Here is a 22,934-nt window from a genome sequence, read left to right as displayed (position 1 = left end):
TTTCTCTGACACAATTTACCCACGTTGGCTCGAGGCCCTAAGAGGGGTTCTTCCCTCACTCCTTACAACCAAGTCATGGCCCAGATCTCTGGTCCAATAACCACCCCCCGCCCCAGGCAGCCTTCCAGAACCGTGTTCCCCACACCTATTTCCCTCACTAGTCAACTCACTCACTCCACATACACTCATTGCTTAAGCTCTTGGGCTTGGAGTCAGACCACCTGGGCTTAAATCTTGTCTCTCTTGTGAGCTCGGCAAGATCCCTGACCTCTCTGGGCCTTGGTTTCCTTTTCTTTAAAGGAAGAATGATGCAAACACGTAACTCACGATGCGGGTTAAATGGCATCAGTCACGTGCAGCATTTAGTGAGTACCTAGCGAAGAGCAAGCCCGAAGTTAGCTCTAATTAGTGCACAGTGACGACCAAAACATCGTGCCTGGCAAGAACTAAGATATGGAAACTGCCCAAGACGTGGGCAATTCGGTTAAGGGCAGGAAAGGGAAGACTCTATTAGGGAATCTCAGGGGAAGGGGCTCTAACTCTGCCTAGGCATCTAGGAAGGGAGGAGACACCACCTAAAGCTGAGTTTTCAAGGGTGAGTAGATGTTAGCAAGGTGAAGAAAGATCTGGGGTTCCAGAGGCAGGACTCAGCATGGCACATTTCAGGAACCTCAGTGCCTTTGCTGCCGGAGCCACAGGTGTGAGAAAGAGAGCTGCAGAGAGGCTTGGAGAGGTGGCCAGGGGCTGGGTCACACAGGCCTGCAGACGCCATGGACGAGTCAGGGCTTGGGCCTGGAGATGACAGGGAGCCTGGGGAAGGGCTTTAAGCAGAGAAGGGACACGATCAACTTGGTGTTTTAAGTAGGTCATTCTGGGCTCTGTGGGGTAGATCTTCTCTGCTTGGCTCCCCTTCAGCAATGATGTGGTGCCCTTGGATGGTTTATTTTAAATGGTCAGGGAATCTGCTCTAACCAGGCCAATTTCAAAGGCCCATCCTAGCTACGCTATTGTGTGGACCACATATATTCCCAACAACTGAGAGTCACCACACCCGTCCAATAGGGTTTACTTGCCTTTCAGACAGTTGGGGTTTATTAAGACAACTCTGAGCCCTTTGAGGGCAGAGGCTGTTTTATTCATTTTTGCATCTCCAGGCACAGAATATACATTTAGCAAGTGTTTGTTAGATGAGTAAGTGCTCGTCAATGATACCAAACTCTTCCTCTGAGCATTCCAGAGGCCCTGTGGGATCAGCACTGGATCCATCACCCAATTGGGGGTTTCATGGCCCAAGACCAGGGTGATAAAGGGTGTCAGATTGGCCAAGTTTGTTGTGCTGTTGTTTGCTTAATTTTTCTGCATGTTATTTGCTTTTTAGTTGTTCCACATATTGTTGCTTCTAGAATATTCTATCATAATTCTGAATGGGTTAGGATTCCAAAGACCTGCCTTCCAGCTCCTGTTTCATCAAGATAAGCTAGGGAACCTCAAAGCCTTACCCTGTGGTATGTAAAACCAGGGTGTGACTCGTGATTGTTAATGTGCTGACTGGCTTGGAAAACACTATGTGTCTGTAATACTCGGTTGTCTGTTGGACAACTTCCCTTCTTAGCCTCTCAGGCTTCATGTGATAAAAGACGAACTGCCTTTGGTCTTTTATCACATTAGGCATTATAGTCAGACCTTGGTAGCCTTCAGCACATCACATAACCTGTAAAAAGGGGTGATTCAGTCTCCCCTGATTGCTTGCCCTAAGTCTAAGAAACAAGGCCTGTAAGGAAGCTAACACTGGCTGGCTCCTGAGGATGTGTGGCTGTAAGCACAAACATAACCCTCCCTTTTCTCACTTGTAAACTGGGGATGACAATATCCACTTTGTAGACCACACGCATTAACACATATGAAGTGCCTAGCAGACGTTCAAAGCCAGGCGTGGTTATTCAAGATGACTTCTAAAGCTGTTTGCCTAGGATTAAAGTGGTGAGCATAAGGGTTGAATCAGCAAAGAATTGAAAACTCTCAACTATCCCAAGGCCAGTCCAGAACTAACCGCTATGTCCTCACCCCCCTGTCATGCCCTGCTCCCAGCCTGGGCCCATCTCCGTCCAGCATAGGTCCTGTTCAACCTTCTTGGAGACGAGGCTCCCGGGATGGAATGTGGGAACTGCCACAGGTGAACGAGACTGTGACAGTCCCAGCCCCAGCTGGGCTAGGACCTAGCAGGGACCTCAAATCCAGAACCTGAGGATATGTGTGCCCATGTTCCCAACCAGCTGTCACTTCCTAGGGCAGGGACAGTGTGCTGCTGTGGGTCTCCCCCAGCTCCGCTTGGAAAAACACTTGGGGCAGATGCGATCTGCCCAGATCTGAGAGGAGCTGGGGTAGAGCAGGCTGCCTTCCCTCTTCGATCACTCTGGTCTGATTTTTCGCATGAAATCTGTGCCGAGGGCTGAACTCTTGGTAGACTGCCATGCACACCCACCGCAGGCGGCTCATTCACCCTCTGCCAAAGGCCTGAAGGACAGGACAAAGGGGCAGGTGCTTTCAGGACGCTCGGCCACCCCCTCACCCTGCCCGACCCCCAAGGCAGCTCCATGGAAACCCAAACTCTTCCCACCTCACCGGACAGGACTCGGTGCAGGCACAAGGGTTCTCGCGTCTGCCTGTTCCTGCACAGCTGGCCCCTCCGCTAACATGGGAGCGATACCTTGGGGGATATTCCCACACACGGAGGAAATTAGCCAGCCCCACTGCCACAGCAGGAGGGGGCTTTGAAAACATCTTGGGAGTTTAAATGTAGAGCCAGCACCTGCCAGCTGCAAGCCCCCAGCCCAGTGAACTTCCCCTCTTGGGCTAGCTCCTTGACTGTGAGAGATGCCATGAGAGCCTGCAGGTTTTGTGAGGATTAACCTGCCTTGAAATTAAAGCTTGAAAGAGGACAGAGTACAACACTCTAAACATCAGTTTCCTCCCCGCTATCCTCCAGCCCCCCATGGCTGTCCCACGGTCTCACTGCCCCTCTGGTCAGGACTTCTTCAAAGACGGCTGTTGGGGCGCCTGGGTGGCGCAGTCGGTTAAGCGTCCGACTTCAGCCAGGTCACGATCTCGCGGTCCGTGAGTTCGAGCCCCGCGTAGGGCTCTGGGCTGATGGCTCAGAGCCTGGAGCCTGTTTCCGATTCTGTGTCTCCCTCTCTCTCTGCCCCTCACCCATTCATGCTCTGTCTCTCTCTGTCCCAAAAATAAATAAACGTTGAAAAAAAAAAAAAAAATTTAAAGACGGCTGTCTCAGTGAGGCCAGCGGCACCTACAGGCTGGCCTCTGGAACGCCCTCCCCCAGGCCTCCGCCTCCCCAAGCTGCACACCACCTGTGCGTGGGAGCCCCCAGCCACCTCTCTACAGAGAAAGAAGACACACACAGAGGCCCTGAGGTCCCTAGATCATCCCACCGCGGCGGGATTCCATTCCATCTCGGGCAAGCCTCAGCCTAACCATCGAACTTTTGTTGACAAAGCAACAGGCTAACACTTGGTTGTAACGTGTTTAATTTGTGCTGTCCACACCGGACGCTGCATAGAACTGGAGTCAGCCCCCTGAGAGCACCCCTACCGCCCCCACACAGAGGAGGATGGGGATGGATGTTCAGAGCCAGGGAAGGGAGAGAAGAGCTGTGTGTAAGACTGTGACTCCCCAGAGGGGGTGAGAGGTTCCCCTCCTCGTCTGGCAGGTGAGGGGGTGGACGGCAATCCAGAGGGGGCGATGTGATTACACCCACGGGATGTTAACTTTCCCACGGGAGGAGGCGGGACCCTGGAAAAGGCTCTGTGCTCAGGGTGCTGGCTGGCTGCTTGTCCTCGGTGACAGCCTTGGAGGGAAGCGGAGATGGCCGGGAGGCCGGGGCTGCAGAGGCCTTACCGCTTCCTGCAGGTGGCGATGCCTTTCCAGCTGATCTCAGGCCGGGAGAGCTGGAGCCAGCCCTCGGCCCCCTCAGGTCTCGGGAGGTCCCAACCAGGGCCGAGGAGCGCTCGGACGGCCCTGCCTTTAGATCACCGGAAGGGCCGCGGCCAAGCTGCCGTCTTCACCACCAGCGACCGCAAGACAGCGCAACTGTCCCTTCAAGTGACCGCTCTTCAGCTTGCCGACCAGTTCCCATCTTTTAGGTAGAAGGCAAATGCCAGACTTCGCTCTCTTCCGTCCTGACACACGTGCACACGTTTACGAGGTAAGCCGGTGAGGGAGAGGGGCACGAGTGACGCGGCCAGCCTGGCTTCCTCCTGGGGTACAAGCAAGACTGAGAGTCTCTTCAGAGGCAGCTCCTCCAGACACACACCGCACCCAGAGCCCGACTTCTGCCTCCCTGCTGGCTGAGTCACTCAAGGCTGAAGTCCACAGGAACGAGCAATTCCCCAGAAAGGACCAGGAGATACCGGAACAGAAGAGCTAGAGGTCACTGGCTCGGGCCCTTGAGCGATGAGGTGTTGTCAGTCACACGCACACTCCTCAGGTTCCAGGAAGGAATGCAAGGCCACCACACCCAGTCAGGGTGGGGCTGGGATTTTGAGGCAGTGCTGGAAGGGTCCCCCTCAGGGTGGAAAGGCATCATCTAGTGCTAGACCCGTGAGATCTGACTCCCCCCCAGTCCCCTCCCTCGGTCGTACCTAGGATAACAGCTGCCCCCATCACTGCTCTGCTAAAGGCCTCGAGACGAAAATTCCTGAGAAGGTGGGGGGGGGGGGGAGGGGGAGGTCCCTTCACGTCTACCTGTGGGGCTTCCAGACTGTTAGCTGTTGAACAAGGGAATCACCCGGGTGATCTCCTGTCTGCAGATGGGGCACCTCTTGGGCTCCGGCAAGGCGCGGTAGCACTCAGCACAGGAACAAACGTGCCCACACTCCAGAAAGACGCAGGACTTGAAGTTGCTCAGACACACGACGCAGGCGCTCTTCAGACTCTCCCTGTCCTCAGGCTTGGCGCGGCTCAGCAGCTGGGCCTCGTGCTCCTGGAACTCCTTCTCCATCTGCCTGAGGCGCAGCCGCTCCTGCCGCTGCAGATAGTGCTTTCGGAGGACGAAGAAGAGGGCCGCGCACGTGGCAAAGCCGAAGACCAGCGTCAGGACCTTCCAGAGCCTGACGCTCGACTCCTGCCTCTGCAGCAGGCTGTCAAAGTCCTGGCTGCTTAGATAGTACTGCATGCCCTGCTTGGGGGGCTGCAGGCGGACGGAGTTGTTGTCCAGGACCAGCTCGCCGACCCCCGTGAGCGTGGCCCCAACCTTCAGCATCTCCTCGGTCTCCTGGATGCCTTTGGGGCGCTCGCCGCTGATATAGTGGCCGATGACATCAGTGAAGGACTGGATGGAGGGGTGGAACTTCTCGTACACAGTCTCCAGGCCCAGATCCTGGGAGTCCAGGGGCTTCAGCACTCGCACGGCCATGTCCACGCTGTCCTCGTGGGGTACCAGGTCAAAGGGCACCGTATTGGTCCTCTGGTGAATGATCTTTGAGCAGTCATTCCTAAGGCAGCAAGAGAGCCCAAAATAAAATGAAGGACAGCAAACACTCCATGCCCAGGCAGAGACGGGATGGCCGAAATGCCAGGACAGGATAAAGTTTGAAATACCTAGAAGAATATACACAAATCGCTACTATCCGAGTGCCTCATAATAGGGAAGCTCAATTTTTTAGGTTCTCGGGCAATACCAGTGGGCAATAAACACTGTCACAGGTCACCTCTGCCATTTATTTCTCTTTGCCACATGCAAACAAACATCCGATTTCTTTAAAAAAATTCAAAATAGAACTACGACAAAGGTGCCCAGGTGGCTCAGTCGGCTAAGCATCTGACTTCGACTCAGGTCATGACCTCACGGCTCATGAGTTCCAGCCCTGCGTCGGGCTCTCTGCTGTCAGCACAGAGTCCGCTTGGGATCCTCGGTCGCCCCTTCTCTGCCCTTCCCCAGCTTGCATGCTCGCTCTCTCTCTCTCTCTCTCTCACGAGATAAACAGACATTAAAAAACAAACAAACAAACAAAAACTACCATATGATCCGGCAATCCCAATCCTCTGGGGTTACATCCCAAAGAACTGGAATCAGGATCTCAAAGAGGTAGCTGCACTCCCCTGTTCCCTGCAGCATTGGTCATGGGAGCCAAGACACGGAAACCTGGGTGCCCGTCAGCGGCTGAGTGGTTAAAGAAAACGTGACACGCACACAGTGGGACATCACTCGGCCACAGAAAAGACGGACACTCTGCCGTCTGCGACGACAACAGGGATGAGCCTGGAGCACGTCGTGCTGAGCCAACTGGGCCACTCAGCAGAAAGACGAACGCCGCATGACTCCACGTACACGACGATCTGAAAAGGTCACGCTCATAGAAACAGAGAGCAGACTGTGGTCACCGGGGGCTGGGGAAGAAGAAAACGGGAGTTGTTGTACAATGGGTAGAAAGTTTCGGTTATACGAGGTGAACAAAGCCTGGCGATGCGCTGGAAGTAACAGCACTGCCTGCCACGCTCCCAAACGTGCCAGAAGGGTAGCTCTCACGTTACGCGCTCTTACCACGATAAAAAACAAAACACAGAACAAAGCAACGCCACACAAAAAACTAGGTCAGTTGGAAAAACGGTTGTCTGTGTGATGGCACAAAACTGTTGCAATAGATGCTGAATTCACGAACCCATGCCGTAAATCGGTGGCTCTCAAACTCAGTGGGCATACCAACAGATTCCACGCCCCCCACGGTGCGAATGCTGGCTCGGTAGGTCTGGAACGCAGCCCAGGAACCTGCGTTTGAACAAGATGCCTCGGGGACTCTGATGGAAGAGGCCCTCGGGCCACACGCAAGCACGCTGTCAGCATGAAGAAACTGGTCTGTGCGGGACACCAGCGTCTGAGCTGGTGAGGGGTGCGTGAGGGGTGGCGAGGCGAGAGGGGATGCGTACCAGAGGTGGGTGGTTCGATTCCACACCATCTTGTGCTCCTGCAGGGTCAGCCGCTGAATCACTCCCTTGCAATTCTCCACGAACTGGCTGTTAAGCGTTTCTTTAACCGATCGGACAGCTCCTAAACGGAAACAAATTATTCGCCTTCTGAAGAATTCTTCCGCCCTCTCCTTTTGCGGTGATTTACATTTCGTCTGGTTTGAGCTTAATTAACCAAAATGATGAAAATGATTATCACGGCAGGTTATGTTTTGCGGGCGCTCTGCTAAAGCACTTTACAAGGATCCCTCATTTCAGCTTTACCACAGCCCTGTAAGGGAGGAATTCCTTTACAGATGGGGCAAGGGAGGTTCAGAAAGGTTTGGTGGTTGCCCCCAGGATCACACAGCAAAAACCCGGGTCCTTCTGACCCTGAAGCCCAAGTTCTGGACCACTGCCCCGAGGCTACAAAAGGCCCTCGAGGTCAGCCAAGAGTTTTATCAAACTTCCAGAAGAGGAAGTTTTTAATTTTACCAATAAATAAACATACCTTCAATAACTGCATAAGGCACACATTTTCCTGGAGCTTCTGAAAGAATGCTCTTCAAGTCTTCACCCAAGTGGATTCTTTTCGCTCCCTAAATGCAAACAACATATTACGCTGACTCTGATGAGTACTGCGCGTTCTATCAAACCTAAAGGCCAAACAAGAAAATGACTGTTTGCTTGTCTCACGTCGGGAGGATGAGGAAATCAGGCAGGAAGGAGCGTGTGGAGAACCACGTCCCCAAGCTGTGTCCCAGAAGCTGTACCACATAACCAGGCGTGTGCCATCTAGAGACCGGGGTGCCGTGCACATTCTTTCTCCTCTTATCGGAAACATACCCTCCTTTGTGTTTTAACTTCTTTTGGTGAAAACAGCAAAGGTACTTAGCAGTTTTCATACCATAGACTGACCATGATTTAATCTCTTCCTGACGACACCGAACTGCGCATCCAAAGGCCTTACGCGTAAAGCACCTAAACGGGTGCCAGACGCATGGCAGTGGCCCGGGCAGCGGGGTCTCTGAGCAGGTCTCCAGCCGTGCTCCCCGTTACGCATGGCAGGAAAGGGGAGCCTTCACTTTGCAGGGTGAGGCTCTGTTTGCTGGCGCTATTCTCCCGCTTTCCCGTTCGCCGTCCTACCCCCGGACAAGCAGCCGAGCACGGTGACCGCCGCTGCCACCTCCCTACTCCTGCCACCCCTCCCTCCGTTCAGCCTCCGACCTACCGCGCGTGGGGACCCACCACGCCTGGCGCCCGCTGCATCACAAACAAAACAGAATTGATAAAATCAATGACCGTGTCCTGAGCATCCATGCGCCAGGCACTGTGCTGGGCGCTGGGCATTCGGGGATGAATGAAGGACACTCCCTACTTGCGGCATATCGCCGTCAACAAATCTGAAGATGCCAGGCAAGTAAAGCCTCTGGGAGTGAGGGGGGACTTGGCACTCTGAGGTCACTGTGAGGTGAGGCTAGTGCTATACAGTAAACGACAGGAGCCACGTCAATACAAACTTATTAACCACCTACCCTGTGAGGATAATACAAATAGCAGCCTAGCAACTCACGCTTACAGTCTATCGACTTGTTTGTTATCTGTCTCCCTCCCCCGGACTATTCAACTGTGGGAGATGATGGGACCTTGCTTGTCTTGTTCACCGCTGTCCCCCCCCCCCCCCCGAGTGGCGAGAACAGTGCCTGACCCATAGCAGGCGCCCAATAGGTGTCTGATGAATACGTTAGAGAATAACCACTCAGACCCACTACACTTGACCCTTGAACAATGCAGGGGTTAGGGGTACCGATGCCCCCCCACACTTGAAAATCTGTATATAACTTAACTATTCATAGCCTACTTTGACGAGAAGCCTTACTGATAACATAAGCAGTCAACCAATACATATTTTGTATACGTGTTTTACACTGTATTCCTGTACTAAAGCAAGCTAGAGGGAAAAAAAGTATTTTTTTAAAAAATCGTTAAGAGAAAATACATTTGCCGTCCTGTATTTATCGGAAAAAAACCTGCGGATAAGTGGACCCGGACAGTTCAAACCCATGTTGTTCCAAGGTCAGCTGTATACACCAGGCACTAAGCTACACACTTTAAGTGCGTAAGTTCACGTGATGCTCCTACCATCCCTATACAGTAGACATTATTATCCCCAACTACAGACAAGGAAACAGAGGCTCAGAGAGGTGAAGTGATTTGCTCGAAGTCACACAACTGGGAAAGTATCCACCACAGAATGGCCAGTTAGATTTTTTTTAAATTTTTTTTAACGTTTGTTTAAGAGAGAGACCGAGCGTGAGTGGGGGAGGAGAGAGAAAGAGGGAGGCACAGAATCCGAAGCCGGCTCCAGGCCCTGAGCTGTCAGCACAGAGCCCGATGCGGGGCTGGAACTCACGGACTGCGAGATCATGACCTGAACCGAAGTTGGACGCTTAACCCACTGAGCCCCCCGGGCGCCCCTAGAATTTTTTTTAAAGATGAGTGGGAATAGGGTCAGAAAGACCTGGGGTTGAATCAAGCTCCAGTGTATCCACTATGACTTTGAGCAACCTAATTTACCTGAGTGTCCCTTTCCAAAACTTTCAAAAAACTGGAGAGAAAATGGGGCGCCTGGGTGGCTCCGCCGGTTAAGCACCCGACTTCAGCTCAGGTCATGGTCTCACAGCTCGTGAGTTCGAGCCCCGCATCGGGCTCTGTGCTGACAGCTCAGAGCCTAGGGCCTGCTTCAGACTCTGTTTCTATCTCTCTGCCCCTCCGTCTCCCTCTCTCTCTCTCAAAATATAAGTAAACATTAAAAAACTTTTTAAAAACCTGGGAAGAAAAATCTCACCGGAGTTTTAGGTGTACTAAATGAAGCTTAAGGTGTGGGAGAGCCTAGCCCAGGGACGGGCACATAGCAGGCATGCAGTATGTATTCCCATCGCCATGAGAGATCCACAAGGATAAGACTCAAACCTACTCTGGAAATTTTGCAGTCTGATCAAGAGAATAGACTCTAAAATGTTAGGAATCCCGACTCTTTCCAGGAAGGGGCTTTTTCATCCTCATTTGGGAACTAACTGGCAAGACTTTTCGAAAACGGATCCTGGAGAGTTCACGGTTTCAAAGCTCCCACATTCAGCCAGCCTGATGCCAACCTGATTTCTGACTTTGAGAGGCAGCGAGTGAAGTTATCAGTTACACTCCTAGCCAATCACTTCAGAAGTGACTTATTTATAATCAGAAAAACAACTGGGCAGCTGGAATCTCACGAGGAGGCCATATGCACCACAAATCCAACTGCGTGGTAACCCAGTTCATTTCAGATGGATTCCAACACTCCCCTCGATAGCAGGGATTCCACTGAAAACGATATGATGATAATGAGCTGAGTCTGGTTTAGGAATCCTTCTTCAAATAAATGTCAAGTTAAGCCCTAACTGCAATATTGGGACATTTCAGCCAAAAGGAATCGACAAGCATCTACTGAGCATCTATCACTCGTCAAGCACGGAGTTAGAACCTAGAAGGAAAGAAAGACAAAGCACAAATGAGACCCTGCCTCCGACCTAAAGAGGTCCATCTCTCATGGGCCAGACATTCACAATAAAGCAATGTGGTCAATCAGAAAAAAAAAAAAAAAAAAAAAAAAAAAAAAAAAAAAAAAAAAAAATCCCACACTTGGAATCAAAAGATCTCACGTTAAGTTCCAACCAGACCAGCTGTAAGACCTTTCCTCTGACTCTCAATTTCCTGCTTTGCAATCTGGAGGGAACTGTCATTTTCTCTACCTCAAAAAATTATCGTGAAGAAAAAAAAATAAAAAAAGATGAGAAGGTGCTAAGCTGTAAAGGGCAGCCCAAGGAAGAGTTATTTTTAAAATAACTAAAATATTAAAAAGGAAGAGTCTGTAGAAGCAAGGAACTGAGTAGTTACATAAATGGGCAAAGTCTAGGGTTTCTGCACTTGCTATCGCCTCCATCTGAATTGTTCTTCCCCTAGACACCTGCACGGTCTCCCTCACCTCCTCCTGGGCTCTGCTAAATGTCACCTTATTTAAAATAGCAAACCTCCCTTTCTCCAGCATTGCATTTCCTCTCTTTCCCACATTATTTTGTAGTATTTTTCTCCCCATCTGTCATGCCATCTGATGTACTTGTTACTGTCTGTCTGCCTGTACCAGAAGGCGATCTCCGTGAGGGGAGGGACTTTGGTCCCCGAGAGTCGGTGGTCAACAAATAGTTGTCGAATAAAGTCATGAAGTCGAGATTCCGAGTAATGAGAGGGGCTTCGGAGAAAAGGGGGCAGTGAAACGGTTATTACGAAACCCGAATTCTGGTCCTAGCTCTTCCAGGGACTGGCGGAGCGACACCTGTCAGGGCCGGTTTCCCCTCTGGCCAAGTTTCCGACGCTGGAGCGGCCCAAGGCGAACCGTGGGCTCACCAGGACCGGGGGCAGGGGTGACCCGGCTGAGGCCAGGCTGGCTCCAGCACTGACCTTGAGCTCTTGGGCGACCTGGGCCTTCTGCCGGTACACGGAGTACAGGACGGCGGTGACGACAGAGCTGGCGCCCAGGAGGATGAACTGGCCCAGCGAGGGCCGCCCTCCGCTCTCCATGGCCGCGAGCCGGCGGCGACGCCGAGGTCAGGCCGCGCGCCCCCGGAGCTCCGCCGCCCTCCACCCGGGACCGCGCCCCCGCACCGCCCTTCGCGAGACCGGCTCTCGGTCCCCAGGCGATGACGCGCGGCGCCGGCACCGGAAGTGGGCGGGGCCGAGCAGACCGGAAGGCGGCGTTGCCGGGGTGATCGTCCGGCTGCGGCGGCCTGCACGGCGGCTGGGTCTCCTTCGCGGAGGGGAGGAGCGGGATGGTTTGGGGGAGCTCGGCGACGGCTTGTCGCTCCTGACCCTTCTTCCCCTTGGACGCGCGGCGCACCGGCCACAGTTGACGTGCTCGCGGCGCCCTGGTCTCGATCCCTCTGGTTTCCTGGGCTTACTGGGTTGTTTGATGGGTTCTTGGATGGCTCCAGTCAGTAGATTGAGAAGAAAGAAGAGGACGAGTGTTAGCAGGCACTTAGGAGTATCGCACATTTAAGCTGATGGCAAACCTTGAGCCTTGGATTTTATTCTTCCACTTTACAGACGCGAAAACTGAGGCCGGGGAAGTTAGGGAATATGCACAAAGTCACACTGCTAATGAGTGCTAGAGAGGAATTCATCGCACTCCAGAGCCCTTAACCTCCAAGAGGGCAGATTATATCACCAAAGTAGCCCTTTAATCTGGCATCACTCCTACAACAACATATTTGTTAACTAATAATTACAGCTATTTTGTTGAGTGCCTGTTATGTGTCGGGTACTGTGACAGAAGTATTACGGACATGCCATTTAATCCTCACAAGACGACTATAGAACAGCTTCCAGACTATCTTCTGACCTCTTTAGTGATCTCTTAACTAAAATAATCAGAAGATACACAAAATCTTACCCAAAACATCCGTGTGTTCATCAAGCTAGCTCCTACAGGTTATGCTTTAAATTCTTGAAAATGTAGGAAGGTACCCACGGGTCAAAATTAATATGTAAAATGCATCTAAAATCTGTAAATTTCGCCACAAAAATAAAACCTCTTTACTAAAGAAATTGGCTATCCATGACATTTTCGACCACATTCCTTAATTATCCTTGGAGTCAACCAAGAATTACTTGGAGTGTAACCAAGAACATGGGGTTAGAATCTCCAGATTGTTAACATCCCCAGATACTTTTGATGATTTTCAATCCAAGAGGTGATCGTGAATTTGTCACACGCATATACACTTACAATGAAGTCTAACTTTAATTTTTTTAATGGAACTTGCCCAAAAGTTAATAACACATTGTGTTGGCAAAGGTGCAGGGACAGAGGCTGTCATATATTGCTGATGGGTGTGAAACTGCACATTCCTTATAATTAAAAATTAGGCAATGATGATCAAGAGTAAAAGTGCCCACACCCATTGGCCTAGAAATTCCATCTCCAGAAATTCTCCCTACATAAATTCTTACACATCTGAACATGACAAATATACACGATTATTCATTGCAGCATTGTTTTTAATAACAAGAATAAAAACAATGTCAACGTTATCAATAGTTAATTGGTTAAGTAAGTTTTAAAAATAGGTGTATACGGGGGGGCACCTGGGTGGCTCAGTCAGCGGAGTGTCCGACTTCGACTCAGGTCATGATCTCACAGCTTGTGAGTTCGAGCCCCGCGTCAGGCTCTGTGCTGACAGCTCAGAGCCTGGAGCCTGCTTCGGATTCTGTCTCACCCTCTCTCATTCTGCACCTGCCCCGCTCATGCTCTGTCCGTCTCTCTCTAAAAAATAAACATTAAAAAAAATTTTTTAAGTAGGTGTATATGAGCATAGTAATGTGAAAACGCAAAGTGCAAACCTGTTTAAGTATGATCCCATTTATTTCGAAAAGGAGGGAGGGAGCGCCCGGGTGACTCAGTCAGTTAAGCATCCTACTCTTAATCTCAGCTCGGTCATGATCTCACAGTTTGTGGGTTCAAGCCCCATGTTGGGCTCTGCACTGATAGCATGAAGCCTGCTTAGGATTCTCTCTCTCTCTGTTCCTCCCCCACTCGCGCACGTGCTCTCTCTCTCTCTCTCTCTCTCTCAAAATAAATAAACTTTTTTAAAAAGGAGGGGGAAATATATATGTTTACATATATCTAGAAAGATTCATAAAAAGCTGATGATATTGGTTGTTTACATAGAAAGGAATCTGGTGGCTAGAGCACAGGGTGACTTTTGACTCTTTTGTACCTGTTGAGCATGAACGTATGGCATGTTTTGAACTAATAAAACTTGATTTCAAAAAGAACAAGAAGAACACGCCGCTCCACAACCCATGATTATGAGAGCCTCCTGCATCCGAGGCTCTGGCTGGGCACTAGAAGATACAACCGTATATACCCAGGCTCTGCCCTCTGGCAGTGTAGGGTCTTGGGGAGAAGCAGAATGGACAGTTATCTGCTATCCGGGCCCAATGGAATTAGGGCAAGCAAAACTCCGCCCGCATAGGGAGGTGCAGCTTCCTCTCCTCACTAGGGAAGGAATTTGAGTTCTGTAAACATGACGGAGGGTGGAGTGGGGAGGTGGGAGTAGGAAAGCCTTCATGCAGAGGAAGGAAAAGAAGCAAAAAGTGCAAAGCTACCAAGAGCTGGCTGGGACAGCCCGAGCCCAGGACACGTGATGACGGAGAACGGGGAGCAAGTAATTAAAAAGGAAGGTGGCAGTCAGGTCCTGTAGGCTCCTAAATGTCAAAACAAAAATTTCAACTTCTTCATTTGGGAGATGCAATCTAGTAAAGCTGGCTGAGAACCAGCAGCACATGATCTAATCTGGTTTTGGGTTTTTTTTTTCTTTTTCATCATCAAAATCCCTATATCCTTAGCACACAGCAGGGGGAAGAACAAAAAAGGGAATGTAAAAACGCAAACAGGTGTGGCACCTCCACTAAAGGGTCCTTGTTTATGGGTTCTGATTATTTGCTTTATTCTACAGACCCTTTCATGGGTTCCTTGGGAGCTTGTTCAAAGACCATCAGTCTTAAGTGAAACAGTTTGATCTTAACCAACCCTGCCATTTCTTTGCCAAAGGCTAAAATCCTTCATTAGCCATGCTGAGCACAGTCCTATTGGGCCATTTTGAAATGTGCACGATGTGGATCTTGTTAGGAACGATTGAGAGATGGGCAGTTTCCGCTGCAGCCAGATGTCCCTAGGGAGCCATTCCCAGCTCAGAATGGCTGTCCTCATTGAATCACGACGTAAAGATGAGCCTCTGATTTCAAGAGAGTGAGTTAAGTTCATAACGCACCAGGCGGAGACTCTGGGAGGTGGGAGTTGGGGGGCAAACCTGAGAGAGATGGGTTACCAAGGACACTGCCACCACTGGAAACACTGAGTACCAGACTTCTATCATTGATTTTCTCTTAGAGGAGCAACAGTTCTCTGTGAGCCCCTTAGGCTGTCCGTCCAGTGAGGCATTTAGCAGAGTCCAGGCACCAAATAAAAGGAAAACTGGGATCTTAGCCACTGCACTGATGTTCCCAGACAGGTGCCACAGGAGACAGAAAATAGAAAAGATTCACATCCGATTGTCATTCAGTGTCCTTACAGAACTTTCCATGGGGAGAGCCACGAACATCATAAGTATTAGGAATTATATAATGTATTTAGCATATTTTTAATGAGCATTTTCCGCATGCTATGTACTCTCCCAGATACGGTGGGTCATGAGGATAATGTACAGGGCATGCCCCCTAACCTCTCGCAGAGTACAGGAGACTTTTTCTTCTTTTCACGATGATTGAAACTGCACCTGTTTGGGTAAATAATCTGAGATGACTTCCTAAGATAGAACATACCAAAGAACAGATATATGAAAAACAAATATAGAAATCAATCACTTAGGGGCACCTGGGTGGCTCAGTCAGTTGAGTGTTGACTCTTGGTTTTAGCTCAGGTCATGATCTCAGAGTTCATGGGTTCGAGCCCGGCATCGGGCTCTGTGCTGACAGCACTCAACTTGCTTGGGATTCTCCCTCTTCCTCTGCCCTCTTCGCTCACTCTCTTTTTCTGTCTCAAAAATAAATAAATAAACAATTTTTAAAAGGCAATCAATCAATAACAAAAATCAGCTAAAGGAAGCAAGAAACGACCTGTTACTGGGCCCCTAGAATGAGTTAATCGTCACAAGTGGACACCATCCTTGACTGTGAGCTTCCCAACAGCCATGGCAAAAAGGAAATATGTTGATCTAGTAGAAAACATGGGGCAGCAATCCCTATCAAAATAACACCAGCATTCTTTGCAGAGCTAGGACAAACAATCCTAAAATTTCTATGGAACCAGACAAGACCCCGAGTAGCTAAAGCAATCTTGAAAAAGAAAACCAAATACTGGAGGCATCAAAATCCCGGACTTCAAGCTACACTACAAAGCTGTAATCATGAAGACAGTATGGTACTGGCACAAGAACAGACACTCAGACCAATGGACCAGAATAGAGAACCCAGAAATGGACCCACAAACGTATGGCCAACTAATCTTTGACAAAGCAGGAAAGAATATCCAATGGAATAAAGACGGTCTCTTCAGCAAGTGGTGCTGGGAAAACTGGACAGCGACATGCAGAAGAATGAACCTGGACCACTTTGTTGCACCAGACACAAAAATAAACTCAAAATGGATGAAAAGACCTCAATGTAAGACAGGAAGGTATCAAAATCCTCCAGGAGAAAGCAGGCAAAAACGTCTTTGATCTTGGCCGCAGCAACTTCTTACTCAACATGACTCCAGAGGCAAGGGAAACAAAAGCAAAAATGTACTACTGGGACCTCATCAAAATAAAAAGCTTCTGCACAGCGAAGGAAACAATCAGCAAAGCTAAAAGGCAAAAGACGGAATGGGAGAAGATATTTGCAAATGACATATCAGATAAAGGGTTAGTATCCAAAATCTATAAAGAACTTATCAAACTCAACACCCCAAAAACAAATAATCCAGTGAAGAAATGGGCAAAAGACATGAATAGACACTTCTCCAAAGAAGACATCCAGATGGCCAATCGACACATGAAAAAATGCTCCACATCACTCATCATCAGGGAAATACAAATCAAAACCACAATGAGATACCACCTCACACCTGTCAGAATGGCTAACATTAACAACTCAGGCAACAACAGATGTTGGCGAGGATGCGGAGAGAGGATCTCTTTTGCACTGCTGGTAGGAATGCAAATTGGTGCAACCACTCTGGAAAGCAATATGGAGGTTCCTTAAAAAATTAAAAATAGAACTACCCTATGACCCAGCAATTGCACTACTAGGTGTTTATCCAAGGGATACAGGTATGCTGCTTCCAAGGGGCACATGCACCCCAATGTTTACAGCAGCACTATCGACAATAGCCAAAGTATGGAAAGAGCCCAAATGTCCATTGACGGATGAATGGATAAAGAAGATGTGGTGTGTGTGTGTGGGTGTGTGTGTATTATATATACACAGTGGAGTATTACTCAGCAATCAAAAAGAATGAAATCTTGCCATTTGCAACTACATGGATGGGACTAGAGGGTATTATGCTAAGCGAAATTAGTCAGAGAAAGACAATATCATATGACTTCACTTATATGAGGAATTTAAGATACAAAACAGATGAACACAAGGGAAGGGAAGCAAAAAGAATATAAAAACAGGGAGGGGGGACAAAACGTAAGAGACTCTTGAATATGGAGAACAAACTGAGGGTTACTGGAGGGGTTGTGGGAGGGGGGATGGGCTAAATGGGTAAGGGGCATTAAGCAATCTACTCCTGAAATCATTGTTGCACTATATGCTAACTAACTTGGATGTAAGTTAAAAAATTAATTAATTAATTTTTAAAAAGAAAATCATAACAAGCAAGCCTTGTTAAATTTCCCCCAGTTAACTACACTTACCTCATACCCTTTGTCCTATCACACTTCTCCACAACTGCCCATCCTTCATCAAACCTAGCGCAAAAATGCTCAGGTTTAAACATTTCTTCAGGTTAAAAATAGAACTACCCTACAATCCAGCAATTACAATACTAGGTATTTACCCAAAGACCACAAAAATCCTAACTCAAAGGGATACAGGCACCCCAATGTTTATAGCAGCATTATCTACAATAGCCAAACTATGGAACTAGCCTGTGTCCATCAACTGATGAATGGATAAAGACAGAAGATATAGTGTGTGTATACACGTACATATATATACATATATGTACACACATATATACATACATGTGTATATACATATATATACACACACAATGGAATATTACTCAGCCATAAATAAAGAATGAAATCTTGCCATTTGCAACAAAATGGATGGGGCTAAAGAGTATTTTGCTGAGTAGGTCAGAAGTCAGCAGAGGAAGAGAAATACCGTATGACTTCACTCGTATGTGGAATTTAAAAAGCAAAACAAGGGGCGCCTGGGTGGCGCAGTCGGTTGGGTGTCCGACTTCAGCCAGGTCACGATCTCGCGGTCTGCGAGTTCGAGCCCCGCGTCAGGCTCTGGGCTGATGGCTCAGAACCTGGAGCCTGTTTCCGATTCTGTGTCTCCCTCTCTCTCTGCCCCTCCCCCGTTCATGCGCGGTCTCTCTCTGTCCCAAAAATAAATAAACTTTGATAAAATATTTGTAAAAAATAAAAAAAAAAATAAATAAATAAAAAGCAAAACAAATAAGCATGGGCGGGGGAGAGGCGGGCAAACCAAGAAACAGACTCTTAACTATAGAGAACAAACTGATGGTTACCAGAGGGGTGGGGGGGGGGGGGAATGGATAAACTGGTGATGGGGATTAAGGAGGGTATTTGTTGCAGTGAGGACCAGGTATTGTATGGAAGTGTTGAATCACTAGATGGTATAGCTGAAACTAATATTACACTGTATGTTAACTAACGAATTTAAGTAAAAACTTGAAATATAAAAAGGAAAAAGGAAAGAAAACATGGGCAAGCATCTGAAAGATCGATTCAAGGCAGTTCGTGAAAAGTCTGATGAAGAGGGAGGGACCAAGTTGTCTGGAGGTCAGCAAGATGGTTCGCAGTCCATCTCTGAGGATGCTGCTATCAGAAGCTCATGGAAGGATGTAGGTTTCGAGGATTTCCCAAAAGAGGTTGCACCCACAGTAAGGGGTGGGAAGGGTAGTGGACGCCCAATGGGTTTCCTTTCTCTCAGTTTCCTTTGGGCCAGGGCACCTACTCACCATTGACTGACCAAAGGTTCCAGCACAAAGGTGGGAGATCTTCTGGAAAGCAAAATGGCCTGTGAGGATAGAGTGCTTAGGGCTTGGCCTCACCAGCACCGCAAATCACAGGAGAAGTATCAGTCTCTAGATGGGGACTGATCTGTCACAACTTCACTTTGAAACTCCTCAACATACTATGTTATGAACTGTAATTTTCTTTTCTTAAACAGCTTTATTGACATACAATAAACTTAGTTTTGACATCTGTACAGACCCATGAAACCCTTACCACAATTAAGATAGTAAACATATCCATCACCCCAGAAAGTGTCCTAATATCCCTTGGCGATCCCTCTCTTCTGCCCCACCACTGCTTCATCCCCAGGAAACCACTGATCTGCTTTCTGTCACTATAAATTAGTTTGTGTTTTCTGAAATCTTATATAAATGGATTCATGCAACATATACTCTCCCTTCTCTGGCTTCCTACACTCAGAATCATCATTTTGAGGTTCAACAATGTTGTTGCACGTATTAATAATAGTTCATCCTTTTCTTATTGCCGGATAGTATTCCATTATGTAGATACACCACAATTTGTTTATCCGTTGACCTGTTGATGAACATTTGGGCTGTCTCTAGTTTTCAACTATTACAAATAAGGCTGCTTTGAACATTCACGCTCAAGCATTTGTATGGACATAAGCTTTCACCGCTCTGGGACTGGGATGTCAGATCATACGGTAAATAAACATGCAACTGTTTAAGAAACTTCGAAACACTTTCTCAAAATGGTTGTACCATTTTATGTTCCCACCAGCGGTGTATGTGAGTTCCAGATCTTCCACACCCTCACCAACATTTGGAACGATCAGCCTTTTGATTGTAAACATTCTAATAGGTGTGTAATACATTTCATCATGGTTATAATTTGTATTTCTCTAATGACTAATGATGTTGAAGATTTTTATGTGTTTATATGCCACGTGTCTATATTCGTGGGTGAAGTGTCTGCTCAAATCTTCCTCCCATTTCTTTTTTTGATTGGGCTGTATGGCTTTATTTCTTTTTAGTGTTTTTTTTTTTAATTTATTTTTGAGAGAGAAAGAGAGGGAGCGTGCACAGGAGCGAGCAGGGTAGGGCTAGAGAGGCAGAGAGAGAGACACACACAGGATCTGAAGCGGGCTCTGCACTGACAGCACAGAGCCCGACGTGGGGCTCGAACCCATGATCTGTGAGATCGTGACCTGAGCTGAAGTCAGACGCCCAACCAACTGAGCCACCCAGGCACCCCTGTTGGGCTGTATTACTTTCTAATTATTGAGAGTTCTTTATATATTTTGGATACAAGTCCTTTATCAAATATGTGATTTGTAAATATTTTCTTTAAAAAAAATGATTTTAAGTAATCTCTACACCCATCGTGGGGCTCAAACTCACAACCCTGAGATCAAGAGTCACTTGGACTGAGCCAACCAGGTGCCCCATAAATATTTTCTTCAATATCATGTCTTGACTTATTCTCTTAAATTGTCTTTTGGGGAGCAGAAGCAGCTGGCTTTTATGAAGTCCAATATATCAATTTTTTTTCTTCTACGGACCATGTTTTCTGTGTCGCATCTAAGAAATCTTTACCTAACCTAAGATCACAAAGATTTTCTCCTGGCTTCTCCCCAGAGTTTTATAGTTTTCAGATTTACATGTGGGTCTACAATTTATTCTGTATATATGATGCTCCAGGTGCTGGGCTTTCTGTGTGCCGTCTCATGCTAGTAAAGTGGTTATATACCATCTTCCTCCCCATTTTCAGATGAGGACACTGAGGCTCAGGGAGGTGATGTGGCAGGGTTTATCCAACTTCATCGTTCTCCAGATCTACGTGCTTAAGCACTAAACTATACCGGCTTTCACTTCATTCATATCGTTGGCCCTGAAAACAACTTAGTGATTGGTCGGTCATTTCCTACCCTGAATCTCACTCAAAGATTTAGTCAATGACAGCCCATTTGGGGAAATCGTCTAGGAACCAGGACTCCTGAGCTCTAATCCTGACTCAGGTTGGTTTTATTACTCCGGAAAAAGATGGAAATTATTTGTAAAACGATATCCAAACGTCCTTCCACCTCCACATTCCATGATTTTCCAGCATTTTCCCAGGAACAGGTGCAGTCAGTGCTGCAGTGGATACTTTTAGCCACAAGGAGGCGCGAGGAGCACAAGAAGCAGCAGGCGAAAAGCTTGAGAATGAAAGGAACTGGGATGTAGGGAGGGGAGAAAAGGAAAAGGGAGGGAGCACTCAGGCTAACTGTGGCCCCACGCTGGGCTGTTTCCAGGCGCTCGACTATGCCTCAGTCTTGTTATTTCCCAGCAGGTCCTGTGACCCTCACCTGTTGTTACTTTCACCCCCAGCCTCACCTGGGAAGTTCAGGAGCCGCCTTGCTTGTTAATGGCACCCCTTGCCCAGTTGGAAGGACCAGCACCTGGGTATTGGAAAAGGAGGATTAGGCAAGCTTGAGCCCTAGGCTCTGCCATTTACCAGCAGGGCAAGTCCCAGCCCCTTCCTGAGCCTGTTTCTCATCTGTAAAATGGGAAACCAGAAGTAAATGATCCCCCAGATTATCTTCCAGCTGGGATTCTATTCGAGCTACTTAAAAATTCGAGAAAGAAACATTCTCCTTCCCGGGACAAACCATTTCCCCATTCTGAGCCTGTGTTTTCTTAGCCAGAAAGGCAGGTAACTGCTGTCAGCCCACATAAGCAGATGTGTGGGAAACTGCTACAGACAGGTTAGGAATCATTCTCCTTTTAATTACTGTTTGTGTTCTTGGCTTGCCAAATGCAGTCAAGGAGTTCATAAATTTGAACAATTCTAGTTTTTTTAACTAGTTGAATCTGTTTGTCATCGTTTGCTAGGTTACTGTTGTAGTTTTTTTTTTTAATATTGATTTTGAGGGAGAGAGAGAATGTGTGCACAAGTGAGGGAGGGGCAGAGAGAGAAGGAGAGAGGGAGAATCCCAAGCAGGCTCCTCGCTGACAGCGCAAAGCCCCACGTGGGGCTCAGTCTCAGGAACCACGGGATCATGACCCGAGTGGAAATCAAGAGTCGGACGCTCAACCAACTGAGCCACCCAAGTGCCCAAGCAGTTTCTGGGGGGAAGATTTGCTGTGGTCACAAGATAAACGGTTTACATTAAAAGTTTAATAAGAAAATCAAATGTGGACAAATGGCAAATGAGTAACACACAGATACAGATGATACAGAGGCCCAGAGGAGGAAAACATTGCCATAGGGTTTCTACGGTTAGGCAATAACAATAAGAGTGACATTCACTGAATACCTACTATGTGCCAGGCACTCAGCTAAGCAGTGTGCACACAGAGTCATCCACCTTGGATTCAAAGGGGGACTTTGGGGGCCGCCTACCATACCTGCAGTTATGTATGTGCATGTATAGGGGGCCCCTGGGTGGCTCAGTCGGTTAAGCATCCAACTTCAGCTCAGGTCATAATCTCATGGTTTGTGAGTCCGAGCCCCGTGTTGGGCTCTGTGCTGACAGCTCAGAGCCCAGAGCCTGCTTCAGATTCTGTGTCTCCCTCTCTCTGCCCCTCCCCTGCTCATGCTCTGTCTCTCTTTTTCTCTCAAAAACTGAATAAACGTTTAAATTTTTTTCATTGTATACATACATGTATAATGACTCATTTAAGGTCCGTCTCTCCTGCTAAATTTTAAGCTGAATGAGCCCAGAAGCTGTAGCTGTCTTGTTACCTGCTGCATTCTCAGCATCTAGCCCAGTAACTGGTATTTAGTAGGTGCTCAATAAATGCTTGTTGAATAAATAAATGAATGAGCAAACCCATTCCAAGCTCACTCCCAGTAGAAAAGTTCCTTCTATACTGACTCAGAGAGGGTCATCCAGCCTTTACTTAAATAATTCCTTTGGTGGAGAACTCACTACCTCACGGGAGTCTATTGGCAGCCACCTGTGTCTCTGGCACTTCCCCTTCTTGGCACTTCCCCTTCTTGGCCCTGGTTCTGCCATCCCGAAGCTCTGACCATCCTGAGGAAAAGGCTGAACATTGAGCTCCTCTGCACACCTCGGAAACGTCCTTTGAGTTCTGCCACCCCTGAGCACACCTAACTCTAACGGAGGGAAGCAGAGTAACATTACGGTGGCTAAAAAGAGTACAAGATGGGAGGAAG

General features: G+C 48.1%; 1 protein-coding gene across 1 annotated transcript; it reads right to left on the bottom strand.

The window, feature by feature from the left end:
- Positions 1 to 3,525: 3,525 nt before the first annotated feature.
- Positions 3,526 to 11,698, bottom strand: MUL1 (mitochondrial E3 ubiquitin protein ligase 1). Its single transcript, XM_047873447.1, has 4 exons — positions 11,452 to 11,698; positions 7,469 to 7,556; positions 6,940 to 7,060; positions 3,526 to 5,507 (listed from the first exon to the last, which is right to left on the bottom strand). The coding sequence occupies exons 1-4, from the start codon at positions 11,569 to 11,571 to the stop codon at positions 4,778 to 4,780; spliced, it is 1,059 nt and encodes a 352-aa protein (XP_047729403.1). The 5' UTR covers positions 11,572 to 11,698; the 3' UTR covers positions 3,526 to 4,777.
- Positions 11,699 to 22,934: the final 11,236 nt, after the last annotated feature.

The sequence above is a fragment of the Prionailurus viverrinus genome, chromosome C1 (genome assembly GCF_022837055.1).
Source record: "Prionailurus viverrinus isolate Anna chromosome C1, UM_Priviv_1.0, whole genome shotgun sequence".
In the NCBI taxonomy this organism is placed as follows: domain Eukaryota; kingdom Metazoa; phylum Chordata; class Mammalia; order Carnivora; family Felidae; genus Prionailurus; species Prionailurus viverrinus.
This window is presented reverse-complemented; position numbering and strand designations above follow the sequence as displayed.